This window comes from Mixophyes fleayi, chromosome 1 (genome assembly GCF_038048845.1).
Source record: "Mixophyes fleayi isolate aMixFle1 chromosome 1, aMixFle1.hap1, whole genome shotgun sequence".
Taxonomy (NCBI): Eukaryota; Metazoa; Chordata; class Amphibia; order Anura; family Limnodynastidae; genus Mixophyes; species Mixophyes fleayi.
In genome coordinates this window covers 233,266,316-233,284,236 of record NC_134402.1, presented here as the reverse complement: position 1 = coordinate 233,284,236, position 17,921 = coordinate 233,266,316, and the positions used below count along the sequence as shown (strand labels likewise).

At 39.1% G+C, this 17,921-nt stretch overlaps 1 protein-coding gene across 3 annotated transcripts in view; it reads right to left on the bottom strand.

The window, feature by feature from the left end:
- Positions 1 to 17,921, bottom strand: part of NCAN (neurocan) — a 141,554-nt gene that overhangs the window by 29,866 nt on the left and 93,767 nt on the right. For all 3 annotated transcript variants that reach the window (XM_075207779.1, XM_075207798.1, XM_075207789.1), the window contains one exon: positions 7,216 to 8,847. In XM_075207779.1, the coding sequence (XP_075063880.1) occupies positions 7,216 to 8,847 (1,632 nt within the window). The remainder of the gene's footprint in view (positions 1 to 7,215; positions 8,848 to 17,921) is intronic.

Below are 17,921 nucleotides of genomic sequence, written 5' to 3'. Positions count from 1 at the left end.
GTATACAATATCTGTTTTAACTAATCCTTATCATTATTTATAAAACAGATATTTAAGGGCAACATATAACATAAATACAGTGGGGAGAAAAATACAGCAGGAGATAATGTACATGTAGAAATTTAATGAACAAAGTTACAGTACACTCAAAAAAATCCTTAAAATCAACCTATACATTTTCTCACTTTTAAATTTTGGTATCAAGGTGCGGGTTTCCAGCGGATTTTATAAGTGGAGATGTTGCCTATAGCAACCAGTCAAATTCTAGTTATCATTTATTTAGTACATTCTACAAAGTGATAGCTAGAATCTGATTGGTTGCAATAGACAACATCTCCACTTTTCAAAACACGCCGCAAAGTCGCAGCTTGATACATTTACCCCCTGATCCAGGGCCGGACTGGGACTAAAAATCAGCCTTGGCATTTAAAGTACACAGGCCCACCTTAATTTCAGCAGGAAAGAAGCTGTGTGCCGCTGCGCAGCGTCGACACTGAAAAGGGCTTGGCCACATTGTGTTGTGGGTGTGGCCAACATGGGGTATTGATACATACATTATAACAAAACATTACATTTATCATGCCCTCCCAGCCATATCACGCCATCCCTCCAGGCAAATTATGACACCCCCAGCCCACTGTACTAATCTATGCTTCTGGTGCTGCTGACATCTATCAGGATAAGAAATTCCTGTAGAGTGAGCAGGGAAGCTCTTAGTCTCACGAGATTACCAAATCTTGTGAGACTTAGAGCGCCTCTGCTTGCTCTGCAGGCTGTGTCCTTTCCGGGGACTGGGAGCAGATATCCGCTCCCTCCTGCTAACCAGAGCTGGATTAACGCTTAGGGGGCCCGGGGTATTTAAGACAGGGGGTACCTATGATTATCATTTTAGACAAATGTTAGACAAATACACAGGCAATACTGTGTGTAATACTGTTAGTTGCTGTTAGCTCTGCCTTCACAAGCAGTACAGTGCAAAGTGGGACTTACCTCCCAACTGTCCTTGTAGTCGGACCAAATCTCACTAAACGAGACAGTCACCAAAATTTGGGACAGTTGGCAGACAGTCCTACCTGTTCTTCTCACTTTCACCACCTGTGGCTGCTGGTGTCTTTAGGTGCTGCCTGTCTGGATCCTGGAATGTTGGAGGCCCCTATTTGGCAAAAAAATGGGTACATGTAATTTAAAAAACTCCAACCAGCCCTGGTGTTTAATCAATACAACCCATGTTTTGTAATTAGGCCTCCCTCCAGCCTCAACATTAAAATACTAGTATTCACATTTAACAAATAAATCTATTTTCCTGCCTGCAAACAACCCCAGCAATAAATTAATTAGCATTTACGTTTAAGAAATATACCTATTTCCCGCAACCATCACTGCCATTAAAAAATTCAAATTCTCATTTAGTAAATGGACGTTATTTTTTTCCCCACTTTCAATTAATAGCCCCCAAACCACCCCAGCATTAAATTAAAGGTCCAATCACCCCTTCTTAAATTGCTAGGCCCCAATATTAAATTAAAGTGACCCACATCACCCCACAAATAAAACAGCACCAATTAAATAATTAGCCCCCGCCTAAACTCCAGCATTAAATTAATAGCCTACCTCCCACATTATATTAACAGTCTCTGCCTTCCCTCATGCCTGAGTATGTGCCACAAATTGATTTTCAGCCACCATAGAGCCCACAAATCATATTATGTCATACAGTTGTGCCCCCAAATCATATTATAACACAATACTGCCCCCAGTTGATATTATGATACAATAGTGCCCCCAAATCATATTATACCATACAATAGTGCCCCCAAATCATATTATACCATACAGTAGTGCCCCAGTTCATATTATGCCACAATAGTGCCCCCAAATCCTATTATGCTATACAGTAGTGCCCAAAAATCATATTATGCCACAATAGTGCCCCCAAATCAGATTATGCCACAGAGTGAACATATTGACACCACTAAATTCTATTTGTATAATATATAAATAATCATTAGGAACAATTATTGACTATACAGCATCCCCCCCCCATTTTTCTGTGGCAGCCTTTCTCATCTCCCCCCCATTTTTCTGTGTGGCAGCCTCTCCCCCCCCCTCCCACCCCCGGTTTTCTGTGTGGCAGCTTCTCTTCCCCCCCCCAGTTTATCTGTGTGGCAGCCTCGTGGCAGCCTCTCTCTGCCCCACCCCCCATTTTTATGTGAGGCTGCCTCCCCCCCCCCCCTGTTTTTCTGTGCAGCAGCCTCTCCCCCCACCCCCCTGTTTCTCTGTGTGACAGCCTCTCCCCCCCCACCCCATTTTTTCATGCACTGACTGTCCGGGACCGGCCCATCTGACCATCGGCCCTTCTGGCATTTGCCAGAAGTGCCAGATGGCCTGCCCATATCTCATAACACTCTTTCAGCAGCCTCCCTAGGAGAAACATCTACAACATTTAATATACAGGTGTTGTAAAATGACACAAAATGGTGGTTTTGTAATACTGGCTGTTTTAGGCGGATTTTCAGAGACTTTCAAAACCGCCGGATTTACTAACAGCCAAGCAACTTGAAACCCACCTGAAATCTGTCCTTTTACAAAGTGCTTCATTACACATTGCTGTTCCGATTTTTAGCAAACTAGCAAAACAACAACCAGAAAAAAGGGATGATTGTTAGAGGCGAGATTGCTGAAGCTGCATGCTGTCTGAGCTACCTTCCTACTGAGAACATAAGAGGAGGCACCAGTGACATGAATTATGAGGACATTAATATCTTAGTGATTAAGGGGACAAAATTAATTTATAATTAAATATGGGGGCAAATTTAATTTACTCACATATATTTGTATACTTTTCTCTTTTGTGATAGATATATATATATATATATATATATATATATATATACATATATAAATGTATATATATGTATATAATGTGTTTCAATCAGACCCGTTTCCAGAGGTATATGAAATCAAGCACCTAGCCGTGCAGTCTTCATTTGCAAATGTTTATGCTTATTGACTTCAAGCATGGCACTGTGAAAGGATTCCGCCTTTGCAATAAGACTGTTTGTGAAATTTCATCCCTGCTGGATATTTCACTGTCAACTGTAACTTATATTATTAGAAAGTGGAAGCGTTTAGGAACAACAGCAACTCAGTCATGAAGTGGAAGACCACGTAAAAGCGCAGAGCAGGGTCAACGAGTACTAAGACGCATGGTGTGTAAAAGTCGCCACCACTCTGCTGATTCCGTGGCTGAAGAGTTCCGAACTTCCACTGGCATTAATGTAAGCACAAAAACAGTGTGAATCACATTTCTCTGTTTGGCAGTCAGATGGGCGAGTCTTGGTTTGGTGGATGCCCGGAGAACTTTACCTGCATTAATGCATTATGCCAACTGCGTTTGGTGTTTGTTGTAGGAGGGGGGTATGGGGCTGTTTTTCAGGGTTTGGGCTAGGCCCCTTATCTTTAGTAAAAGGCAATCTTAATGCTTCACCATACCAAGTCATTTTGGACAATGCTATGCTTCCAACTTTGTGGCAACAGTTTGGGGAAGACCATTTTCTATTCTGACATGACTGTACCCCAGTGCACAAAGCAAGGACTACAAAGACATGGTTTGATGAGTTTGGTGTGGAAAAGCTAGACTGGCCCGAACACAGAGCCCTAATCTCAACCCCATTGAACACCATTGGGATGAACTGGAACGGCGATTGTGAGCCAGGCCTTGTCGTCCAACCTCAGTGCCTGACCTCATAAATGCTCTACAGAATGAATGGGCACAAATTCCAACAGAAACACTCCAACATCTTGTAGAAAGTCTTCCAAGAACAGTGGAAACTGTTATCGCTGCAAAAAGGGGACCAACTCCATATTAAAGTATATATATTTGAATACAATGTCATTACAGTCCCTGTTGGTGTAATGATCAAGCGTACGAATACTTTTGTGCATATAGTGTATATATATTTAGTTATGATATATAGGACTCTAGTATTTTAATAACAAACTAATACAGTTTGTATGTTTTTAAATTAAATGCACTGTGGTTTTCAGAGTGCCTCAATTTAAAAATACTTTACTTCTCTAATATTTAATATTCTGAAGGTCAACCCTCTATATTGTAAAAATAATGAGCTATTCAAGTGATAAAATCACTTGAATAGTTCATTATCGCAAGATGACAGCAATTTTCTGTTTTCCTTTCTGCAATCACTGGATTATGGGCAGAAGAGATTGAGAACCTCCTTTCCCTCTCCTGCCCTGTTTGCACTTTGCCCTGTCAGTCACGACACTGCTCAAACATTGATTGCGGTAAGGAGTGCAGGTGACTTGTGTCACCATATCCTTCTCCTTTCAATCAATTATTGCAAATTATGAAAGTATGAAAGTATGGGTTTTGACAGGTGGGTCGGGGGGGAGGGCAGGGGGGGCAGAAATTTAGGTTCCAAGAGGTGAGCTGAGAACATCATCTCTGCCGCTATTAGGTTTGTGGCATCTGGAATGAGTTCACAATTTGCCTGAATCATTAAGGTGAGCAAAGCATAAAAAAGAAGTAACTTTGCACCTAGACAAAATCATGTTGCATTGGAGGGGAGGTAAGTTTAAAATGTGGGGACAGATTTATAGTTGGGGTAAGGCATGTCCTAGATCAACTTTATATTTCAGTGTAAAAAATAAGTATTTGTGTACTACATGAAAAACAGCCAGGATTTAACTCATGTGCAAAATAATTAACTAATTTCCACCCCTTGTATTGTAACATGGTTGGTCCAGGATACAATGTACTCCTTTTATTGCCTTGCTCTCCTTAATGACTCAGGCCCAATGTGTCTTAAGAGAAATGGTTATAGATATGTGTCCCTGAATCTCCTTTACACATGTAGATAGGTTAAAAACAACTGTAAAGTACAAGTAAATCCTCTATTTGACATTATTATATAGCTAAGACTGGGTATTACTGAGCTGAATATCCAACCATTACAAGAAATTAAAAAATCCAATATCCAGTGGTTTGATATGGGCATCACCTAGTTATACACATGTAAGAAGCATGCATGCTTTACCATAGTGACCTTTATGTTGGTAAATTATATATAATGAGTACACCAGACAATTGTGAACTACTTTGTCATTTAAAGTTGTGAAATAATTACATGACATTCTGGCAAGAAAGCAGTTACATACTGTCGTAAAATGGAAATGAAAGAGTTATTATCCGACATTCTTTGATTTGTCTCTAAGAACAAAGTTGGTGGGTGAATTGTGGACAGCAGCAAAAATAGAGGACAATGGAAAAGAACAGAGTATTTGTGACAATGACAGTGATAAACGGCAGCTGAAAATAGAAAAGTGCTGGAGAGGGAGTTGGATAATAAAATATAGAGGCAAATGAAAGATAGGGAGCAGGAAAGAAACGTTGATGAAATGAAAAATAACTTTTATAATTATAATTAAGATAATTGTTAAAAATATTAATTTCAATAGTTATACAATTGAATTGCACATGCTGCATGCCTGCATTGCAGTTATTTTACATACAAAGTGCATGTCTGCAGTTTATATCCCGCAGGAATGTACCGTGCTCCTTACTTTAGCCACTAATAGCAAAATGAAAAAATAGCAGACACTATTAGTGGCTCCTTGCCATTCAAGTACAGCTGAGGAAGAATGAGTAGGCATCTAATCAAGGTGGGTTGACCACTCTTTGCAAATACTAGGTACCACAGGGTAGGCATACCTCTAGGGCACTGCAGAGTAAATGTGTCAGGTACTACAATTATATACTGTTTATTATTTTAGACACAACAGATACATGCTGAGCAAAGGTCTACTGCAATTAGATGTTGGGCACTGCTGGGTAAATGTGTCCAGCATTATTCTGCCCATTTTGTCATTACTAACACATGGTTGCCACTATTTGATAAATGTTTTTAGCACTGGTAGGATATGCCCAGTTTTCTGAATTAGTGTGTTGGACACTACTGCTACAAGCTAATCATTGTTAGCAAAGTGTAGTACACATTCACTCCCTACAATTTTGAACAGTATGCTCTGCACATCAGAATTTTTTGTCACATAATTTTTGGCTCCTAGCACTCATCTCCAACCAATGGTGCAACTGCCACCATGGGGCCTTTGAGGTAAGAGGGCACTGTTCTGCCCTGGCTCCTGCCCATGCTCAGAATAGCAGAGTGGAGCCTCTTTAGAGAAGGCGCAGAGCCTGGGCATGTGAGGCAACTCCCCCCCACACGCACACACAATTTTGATATGAGTCCTATGTTCGACCCCTGGCTCTGGCTCCTGACTATATGAAACATTTCTTTAACCCTGACTCATTTACTGCCTGCTGTCAACCATTACAGGAATAAAGACATTTTTTAATATGGTACCCAACTGTGTCAGATTTTTAGTGCTTGTTTTATTTCTTTAGTCACTGCCATAAGTGTCAAGACTCTGTGGATAAAAATGAAGCTGTTATTTTGGGAATATTTACAGGGAGAACGCAACCCTTATTAAATTTATGACAGACTTGGAATGGGCTCACTGGGCCTTATTAGCTGAATGCTGCTACAATATTCTCCCCTCTTGATTGGCAGAAAGCAAACAGAAAAGCCATGGTTGCTATGGAAACTTTGTCACCTGGACATACGAATACAGTGGTGGGCTCCAAATGCTTAATTTATTTTCTGTGAGGCAGAAGCACAGTGGAGTAGAAAGCTAATTGGTTTCTGGTGTTGAGGGCTTGTTTTGCTTTTGTTTTTTTGTATTAACCAACTTCAATCATTTTATTGAGCCTCCCTCTTAATCCCTAAAAGAACAAACATGTTATTTTAAAGAATCCTAAAAAAATATTGTAATTGCATCTTTTAGAATTTTGATGCTAGCATTTATTGCTAAGTAAAACTACCTTGTTTTATATCATGTAAGTCAATGCAGTTTTATATTCTCCCACAATGTCTGAAAAACGTTTTATTTATATGTTTATTACTCTGGTTAACAAGCTCCATTGAGAATAACAGTATTAAAAAGTATGGAACCAAGTTGAGTATAAATAATAATATATATTAATATATTAAACATTTAAGGCAGGTGTCCACTGAGCACAGGCCTGGGGGGGGCAAAGTGGCAGAAGCAGGAAGGGCAACTCCTAGTAATAATTGTGCTGATTGTAACAAGAAAATGCTTTGTTTTCACATGTAATCATATAAATACATGAATTACCTTGTGCACTGTTTTCCTCAAACAGCCACTGTGCACTATCTCCACCACTTCCAAGATCTCCATCCCGCTCCAAAGACAATGTTTCTTCCATCTCACTTTCTCCTGTGGACTTCAACAGTGCAGGTAGGAAAGTGCTGTCAGAGGATACAATTGTTGGGACAGAAGAGCCCTTGACATAACTATGGTCTTCTCCTACATAACCTTTTTTGTCCAAAGGGACTATTGAACTTGGTGTGATTGTTTCAGTCTCCATCTTTGCTGAACCAGTATTCATGCTCACCAGTAGACCTACAGAATATTCCTTTTCCCTTACAGTAGATGTTAATGGCACATACGAGTTAAAGTCAAGATGAGGTCTTGATGTTCCACTGGCAAATTCCACTCCAGCTTCTGTTGCCAAGTTGGAGTGTGCGATAATTGAGTTGGCAACAGAAGAGTGGTCAGATTCCAGGATTGACTTAATGATATATCCTGCAGCTGTGGTCCACTCATCTTTCCCTTCAGTAACCATCTGAGCATCTTCTCCAACTATGTGCAAAGCTTCATTAGAACTATCTTTCACATTTTGAGTGAACATTGAATGGGTTTGACTCTCAAATGCAAATGTATCAGTGACATGTACTTGGTTGTTAAAGCTTGCAGTGTGTTCTTCCTTCTTAGTAATGGCTCTGTGTCTAAGCAATGGTGGGGCTCCTGTATTCTGTGGTGATGAAGGAGCTGGTAAAGTTGCATCTAGTCTCCACTTTTCCGACTCTTTTAGGTTACTTGTTGTGTCAATTGATGGCTGAACATTTCTGTGCATAGTTTCCAGCTTCTCATTTTGAACATATTTATCATTTGAAAGTGTCTGTACATTTAGCACATTAGGATCTTGTTCCCTAAAGACTGTATCGGGAATCTTTGTGACTGATGCATTAAAATTGTTGAAGGTTGGTGATTCTTTTGCTTGAGGTTGTGCCTTGCTTTCTGTTAAAGACAATGCCAGCTTTTCTGAGAAACTCATCTCTTTGCCTTGCCTTTCCTGAAAATTGCCATATAGCCTTATACTTCCATTCAGCTTCCTATCAGTTTCCTTTTCTGCATTTGGAAGTTCAACAGTTGGGAAAAAAAAGTCATCTGAAACCTGTGTTCCCAATGTTAAGTCAGCAGGGTCGGACAATTCTGGTTTAATCTGATGCTTTAATATCTCATTCTTTACAATTGAATCTCCTGAGAACCCAATGTCTTCACCATCTATGCTCTTATGAACTTTTTCCACCATCACATCAGAGTTTTCACCATATGTATATTCAGACTCATCAACTGGCTTCCTGTGAGCATTGCCTTTGGATCTCCCCTTTTCTGTTATGTTTGAGTCATTGGCAATATGCAAAGGAAATCTAGTACTGCTGACTGGACCAGTTTCCACAGATGAATTGTGTCTTGCTGGTAACCTAGGTGTCCAGTCTTTCTCATCACTGTAGGAACCCTGGCTTCTTTCCAATTTGATATGCAACTCTTTTACTCTTTTATGTCTAGGGGGATCTTTAGTTTGTGATTGCATTGATGGTAGTTCACTTTCAACAGTATGATTGGCATCTTTATCAACTGTCAAAAACCTCAGGTTTTCTGATTTCTCCTGCTCTCCCAAGCCTACAAAATCAAATATAGCAGCAAATTAGTTGTATCAATTTACATTCATTGAAACAGCAACAAAAGACATTAAAATCGCAAATGATTGAATGACTTCGTTTGCCATATACTAAAGAACATCTGTCTATCTATATCTAACAATTTATCTATACACAGAACAATTTTAGCAGAGAGAATAACTGGCTACCAATAAGAGGTGTACATTGAGAGATGTAATGTGCTGTGCATACTGTGTATCTAATTACACACTGCCTTGTATATTATCACGAACAACCTAGGGCATGAACTAAAGCTACACCAGTAATCATAGTACTTGTAGCCACAAATAATTAGCACAGGGGCTGTAACTACCAAGTGATTGGATCCAGGAACTCGTACTGTATCTACCATTAGCAACTACCTGGAGCCAGGTCAGTGCAATCAGTGGGAGTGACCTAGGTGGTGCCCCTCTCCCTTAGGCATTGTGCTCCCAAACCTCACTACTTCCTACTTTAGCAGGCGGGAGGTGCGGGCAGCATCATTTGCTTCTCAGACTAGGAGTGTGGAACTTATCTGTGATATAATAGCCAAGCACCACACTCCCAGAATATCACTGACACTGCTTGTTGTTATCAACTTCCTAGAGCCAGGAATTAGTTCAGTACCTGTATCAACTCAATCTCTAGAAGAAGTAGCACAGTGGCTGTATTATTGAACCTGTATCTTCAACAGGTTATTGTGTTACCTTACATATCAAGTGTTTTCCCACCTCTTAGATCATAAGCTTGTTTATAATAATAATAATAATAATAATAATAATAATAATAATAATAATGATAATAATTATAATAATAGATGATGGATGGAAATTAACAGACATATGATTAACAGTTATAGGTTATTGCTTTATTTGTGTATGATGTTTTAAAATATAATTTAGAAGTTTCTTTATTTTTAAATATGTTTGTTAAAATAATGCCTAGGTATTGAAATTATAATTCTTGTGACTGTATTTTTGTATGTGTGCTACCATATATGGATTTCTACAATTGTATCTTTTAAAAGACTGCCTGCATGGAGGATGAGTCAGAGAGCCCCCATCTTACTGTCATAGTATTGTATTGATAAATGTCAGTAAGCTCTCTCACTGAATGAATCCATTTTGTTAAGGAATAAAACACATTACTAAGCAGTCAACCCCACACTCTTCTTCTGTATAATATTTCCACAATTTGTTAGTACTACAAGTGGAGTCGCAAGGGAAGAAGAGAGAACAAGTGTTTTATTTTGTGCGCAAAAACTAAACAAACAAAATTTTTAACTTTTACTATCTTAACTATTACTTTTAATTAATTATATATAAACTAAACTAAAACTAGTATTTCAGTGCATTTATTAAAATCTGTATAGTGCGACGAATTACAAATATATAAAGCAGCTCCTTTGCTGGTTATAGCAGTGTGCTGGGGGATTTTTCTCCGTATTTGCTCCTTTCATGATAACCCCACCCTTTCAAGCCCCTGCTATGAACCTGTAAATTCAATGAGCAACTTCCACTTCTGTATTGTTTGTTTGAGAGGCATGTTTGGTATCAGTAGCTGTTGGGGAGTGCTGGTGCTGTATTGCCATTTAGAGAAGATTAGGGTACCTCTTGGTAAGTTAGCTCTCATTTTAAAAACACATTTATGTATGGCCCAAAAATAAGGACTCTCACTGTTTAGAGTTAGGACCACTCTATTAGCAGAAGCACAATGAAGTGGCGGGTGGCTTTCCATACATTTGCAAAGGTGTGCAACTGAAATTTCCGCAGTTTTATGTACATGTATTGATAGTAGCTCCTTTGCTGGTTATAACAGAGTGCTGGGGAATTTTTCTCTGTATTTTTTCCTTGCTGGATAACCCCACCATTTCAAGTACCTGTTATGAACCAATAAATTGATTAAGCAATTTACACTTATGTTTTAGTGTGATCAATTAAAAACTGTACACTAGTAGTGGTCTCTTTTTTTATAACGCTTATCTCAGTACGATAGTTATATTCTTAATGCTCCCCAATAGCGTTATTAATCATGCTCTTTGACTATAGGGCTGTAGCTGGTCCAATACAATTTGGAATTAACTTATAAAACGCCAATAGATAACCTATAACTATCTAACAGCTCTATGGTCCTCAAAATACTACACTTTGTTGCTCATCTAAATCCATGAGTAACCTCTTCTTGCTTCCTGCTTAAAACCCATTGGGGAAAAAATGAAAAAAACTGTGTTCGACGAGAATTTACTCCTTGCGGAGTCGCGACCCAACTGGCTCCCAGCTTCTAACCAGTACAGAGTAGCTTCGCTCTGATTGGTTAGAGTGTGGGAAAGCAGCTCCGTATTGGTTAGGAGTCTGAATATAATACAATACAATGTATCATTGAACTACCTGGATGCAATGGAGTTCAATGCAGTTATTAGTTAGGCACCACATTGGGGCTCACAACTACTAATCAGTACAGAACAGATTTCAAAGTGATCATTTGAATCAAGTCTGTTGTTCTTTTCATATTATCCCTGTCCTATCCATTTGTGCTGCAGCCTGGCTTTTCACTATGCTTGTTTGGACACAGACAAAAAAAAGTACAATAATCATGTTTAATGTTTCCAAGAAGAATTGTCTATAGTGGCGTTTTGTAAATTACCCCCAGATTACCTTCAGTGAAGGATCATATGCTGCAGAAAATCTTGTTTCACAAATTCATGTGTATTTTTATAGGCACTGTGCCTTTAAAACAGCTAAATACAGGAGTGGTGGATTTACACAACAAGACATAAATATTTGTACTATATTATCTATCAGAAAGTATTATAATCTTTACAAAACCTTCTCCCTAGATAGACACAATATTTGTCCCCCCTGCCCAAATCCTTTAAGTGCTAATAAACAGCTTGAAAGTCTTCTGAAGCTCATGTATCCATCAAGTTGTGACATTGGGCACAACTCCATTCTAGAGGTTGCAGATTTATGTTTGTACCCTGGCACGTTAAACCCTTGTATGTTCCCAAGATACAGACACCAGCTTTACTTATCCAAGATTAGAAAAAGATTTGCTAAGAATTAACCATGCTCATGCGAATACATGACAGATATATTACGCATAATAATTCTTACTTTGCTCGGGAGAAATACATCTGATATTGGAATTTACAAGCACAAACAAACTGCTGGTAGACATTTTAATTGTAGGATTAGATTGAGGCGTGATGCATAAATGTTGTTTTTCTTTTCTAATTTTAGATCCAAATGGCTAACAAATACTGTATATATGTTATGGGATAGTCTACTGAAAAAAGCTTTTTTTTTAAAAACTGATTTGGAAGTATTTTATGCGGTGCCTTTAGGTGCAATGACATAGAAATGACCTGTCCTATGACAGTTTTGCCTACTCTCCTGGAATGTCCGGGAGACTCCCGAATTTTTATGAGTTCTCCCAGACTCCTGAGAGAGCAGGCAAAAATCCCGGATCCAGCTGTGTTCGTTGTTGAAGATAGGTGGGGGCGGGGCTAAATGTGCCACCGTGGCCCTGCCCCCTGCTGCGATTGGCCAAAATGGCATTGGATTGAAAGGGGCGGAGTCTAACGGTGCATCACGCGTGGCCACGCCCCTTTAACGGACCCCCTCTCGGACAGCTGCCTTCAAAAGTGGGTAAGTATGCTTTTGAAGTACAGTATAAGAAGGACTTATGCCGTTGTTTTTACAGCGTAAACATCCATCTTTTACAAGGAATGTTGTGAGTAAACCTATGGGTGTAGATTTGCTTTGCATGTGACACATGATGCAGAGTAGCACTTTTGCAAATAGCAAAGCAAGTCATTCTTTTTGGCTGTGGGTTGAGGTAGAGGAGAAAGGGGTTTTCGTTTTCACCTATCCTTCAGTTGTTTAACTAACAAATCATCCTTAAGTGAACACATAACCCAGTAAAATCAAAGGGGTGGGTCGTAGAGAATCAGGGAGGAGGACATGAAATTCATCAACATCTATTTATATAGCAACACTAATTCTGTAGCGCTGTACAGAGAATATTTGTCATTCTCTTCAGTCCCTGCCTCATAAGGTTTACAGTCTAAGTTCCCCAACATACACAAACACACACTAGTGTTAATTTTGTCAGCAGCCAATTAACCTACTAGTATGTTTTTGGAGTGTGGGAGGAAACTGGAGCACCTGGAGGAAACCCATGCAAACACTGGGAGAACATACAATCTCTGCACAGAAAAGGCCCTGGTCAGAAATCAAACTCAGGACCCCAGTGCTGTGAGCCACCATGAAGAATCACAAACTCTAAGACTATTTATAAAATTAAAAATTGCCTCACAGCATTGAGCAATAATAGTGGAAAATCAGTGGTGATGATTTTTTTATTTTGTTTACCGAAGCCTTAAAGGATTACATATTTTCCTGGTCTGGTACGTAAAAGGTAGAACAAGACATCAAATGAATTGGTTCAACAAATAAGTTACTGTATATTATATGAATTACAAAGGACCTGCAGTCATATATATATGTTTTAAGGTAGTTTGTGAAGGTTATGTCAAATGCAATAAGAGGAAATACAATTTATATCAGAACAACCAACCTGCAGCCAAAAGTCCATTACAGACATAGATTTACTAAAACTTCTAGAAAGGAAAAGTGGAGGTGTTGCCCATAGCAACCAATCAGATTCTAGTTATTATTTAGTACATTCATGAATCTGATTAGCTGCTATGGGCAACACTTCTACTTTACCGTTTTAGAGGTTTTAGTAAATCTACCCCCTCATCTTTATATATATATATATATATATATATATATATATATATATATATATATATATACACACACACACACTAAGGCTTATGTGACATCCTTGATACATACATATGATTTCTTACATTCACTCTTGAGGCTTTACAAATTTTAAGGTATGCTTGATAGCTTTTCAAATTATTAATCATAACATTACTTACAGTATAATGTATGTTACAGTATTAAAGTTACAATACTTATTTACACAATTATTTACAATCTTATTTTGTTTTCACAAAACTTATTTGCAAACATTGATAAGCAGCTTTCAATTTTAAAACTATTACAGATAAGTCTGAGGGTCCATATCACATATAAACTGCGTGTCTGCTTTTACACTGTATTTGCACAGTGGTTGGGTAACCTCAGACTATGATAATTGGGAGGCTTGAGTTTAATTCAGGTGGATACTCTACATGACTGTTGGAATAAGCACTACCAGTAAATGTATTCCCCCTATCACAAGCACTATTTATATGAAGCTGTACAGAATGCCATTGGCTGTAAAAGCCAGTGCTCTCACCTCTGATATAATGGATCTTATTGCTATAGGGCTGTTATAACTAAAATCTCATATATCTGTCTTTCCAAACCTGATTGATGAAGGTTAAGGCCAGACTTACACATACTGTAATCCCATAAAATGGGAATGAGTCCATCTTCCTGACACTAATTTCAAGCCTGAACGCCTATGTCCCCTTTTGATATCAGCTCCCCCCTTTCTTTGCCTGATGAATGGGTCTCATTTAATCAATGACCACTCCACAATAACAAAGAGATTAGGTGGACGTGTTTATTAAAGAACCTGTCAACGTTTCTGCCCAAAGCTAGATGTTCATGTGGGACTATTAATCTTGACTTCTGCTTAGAAACATAGTACCGTGTGTAAAATCAGTTGCCCATTAAATGGCCTCTCAATGTTTATAATTGCTATTGCATAATGTATCATATATCTGCGCAATATGGAAACATTGTGAGATCTATTTGTTATTTGCTTTTCTAACTAAACTGTATCTTCATCCATTTATGTATATATGTACGTTATACAAATGTTGAGGAAAGAGGTCCATTTTCTCAGCATGAACAACTGGCAAGATACCGTGAATGAATAATTAACAATTTATATTCACTAATTTATATTCATGTAAACAATGATTAAGTCTATTAAAAACCATTAAAACATTATGGGACAATGTTGAAGAAAATCAGGACACATGACATTGAAGTAATGAGTTTTGAGGCTGCAGGTATTGTGTGCAGTCTTTCTAAAGACATGTAATTCTCCTGTTTAAGTACTATATTTTGTATTCTTAGCGATGCACTCAATATTCGCACAGCAGTCATCCATTTAGTGTGGATGCTGTTTGTACTCAATGACAAATGTGTCACTGTATAAGCAGTTGTGCCCTCTAGTGGCTACATCTTCATTTATAAGATAATGAGAACAATTATGCGAAAAACATATGATGTAAATGTATTTATTTATTAACAGCTATTTATATCGCACCTACATATCACACAACACTTTACAAAGAATATTTAATCATTCACACCAGTCCCTGCCCCACTGGAGTTTACAATCTATATCCCCTACCACTCGGACGGTGATATAAAATGTGACCTTGATAAAGGTTAAACTAACATAAAAATAAGCACTGTAAAATGTAGTATTTATTTTATTACTCCTCAGCAATAGTAACATTTCTGTGGACTACAAGTAGAAATGAGTATAATAGGCATATTCATATTTTGAATGTATTCATTTCAGATCAGTGTACAATTGGTGAAGCTTTAACCTCCTCAATAGAACTCAACACTCATAGATTGAAAGCTGGCGAGAAGGGCCCTCTTATAACCCTGTCTCTCTGTATTACCCGGTTTTGTTATATTACTGTGTTTGTTCGATATTGTAAACTGCTATGGAAAATGCTGGCGCTATATAAATAAATGTTGATGATGATACATCCTGTTTACCACTGACTGGTTACAGAATTTCTGGTACTCCCTTCTCGTGCCATGCACTTACCTCTGTGCCTACTGCCCATGGCCAAAGTACTATTGACACGCATGCAGGGCCGTACTGGGACTAAAAAGCAGCAGATATAACACCTGCCCACATTCATAAATGTGCAAAGACATAACTGAATACAATGACAGAGGTCAATGGTCAAGCTTGCAGCAGGCAGATTCTCAGAGTATGGAAGCTCAGACCAGCCCACTTATACTTTCAGACACAAGAAACTTTCTTGCAAGAGCCAGAGCTGCCTGATTGCATGTAAATGGACAGACATTAGGGTCAGCGGGGCCGTGCTTCCTGTGGTGGTGCAATTCATTACAACCCCTGATGGTCAAGAAGCAAACAGAGAATGCTCCCTAGCCACTTTGTGTTTTACTATAAACACAATCAGAACCGCCGGGGAGCATCCTCTGCCTAACTTTATTTACACTCTGAACCTGTGCTGCCTCTCCCGATCTTTGCCTGTCTTCAACTTGGTTTTGTGTTTTGCTTCTTGTTCCTTTTCTGTGTCAGCAGCAGCTTAGATGGACAAGATTGGGGGCTGCAAACTGTGGGTGACTTGCTGCAACGTCCATCACCTCCATGTGGGGGTACCCTGGTGAAGATTGGATATCCAGTAGGCTAAAAGGTCGGCAACCCCAGCATGCATACTAGATGTGGTACGTGGAACAGTTTTGTCAGGCACACCAGAGCTCCGTAGATGCCTCACACAATCAGCAGCTCTGTTTGGGCCATCTTAGGCTGCTTTAGTGAAGCAGCTCCCAGGATTCGTTGTGGAACAAAAGATGCTGACTCCAGCGGGAAGCAGCACAGAAGCAGCTAGCAAATATGTTTGATGTTGAACTGGGCACAAAACTACAGCATGCGGCACAATATGAAACCGAGGGCTCAACTACGCGGCACAATATGACCTGGGGGCAAAACTATGTGGCATAATATGACCTGGCGGCACAACTATGTGGCATAATATGACCTGGCGGCACAACTATGTGGCATAATATGACCTGGCGGCACAACTATGTGGCATAATATGACCTGGGGGCACAACTATGTGGCATAATATGACCTGGGGGCACAACTATGTGGCATAATATGACCTGGGGGCACAACTATGTGGCATAATATGACCTGGGGGCACTACTGTGTAGAATAACATGAATGTTTATTTGTTGGTCTCATTGCTATTAATATTATCATGATATCAGCATTTGTATTAACATTGGGGAAACTTAGATATGGCGGTATAAAAAATGTAAGTGAATGGAATTTGACAGTTTTAAAATCAAAGTAATTGAAGCAGTGGCTGGATGGTATACACTTCCACCACTGTGTATAGTACATATATACTGTATATATACATACACACACATATACACATACATGTACAACTGACACACCTTGAGTACATTTTAGCCGGCACACTGATAGAAAAAGGTTGCCCGACTCCTGCAGTAGACTCTGCATCTCAGGTAAGTCAGCGTCAATGCTAGTGGCTAAGTGGGTCCACATTCACAGCCTTTGACAGCATCTTCAGTCTCTGACATTGACCCTAAGTCCTTGTGGAACCACAGCAAATGCGACATTTGCCCTTTTATTAAAATTCCCTGAACTGCAGCAATAATAATTATTACCTCAATATCCCAGTCCAAAGTAACCATTACCCTCTAACAATGCTTTGCCTACATTAGACCAATGCAGTAATTGAGGATCACAGTTGGAAAAGAGAAAGATCAAGATAGTGTCTCATTACGGTATGTTTAATTAATGTTATAAACACTCCCGCCCCCTCCGCTCAATGTGTCCAACAACATACACCTTTTTTTTTAATGCTTATTGCTCTGTACATGTGTTATAAACCCACTGGCACATTTAGCAAGTTACAGACTCATCAGTGCATGCAATAACACTTGGGACAGACTTAAGTAAAAATGTGGAAGCCCATAGATGAGCACTGTAGACAGCAGCTCTTTCAGCATAAAATAACCACTTTGGATGTTAGTAAAATGAGCCCACCAGAGAGGCTTTGGCTGAGAGCAGTCGGCCATGGGCAACACTGGTTACAGATAGAGTAACAGAAAGTTCATTATTAGGAGCCCAGGCTATAATCAAAGCTGTGATTTCATTGTTAAATGAAGCTTGTAACAAGGGATAAAAGCAATTCATCTGCACACAGCAGGCACCTGTGAAACTGCTTGGCTCTAGTCACTTCTCCAGATAAGGATACAGCCTCCAGGATTTAACCTTTTACGG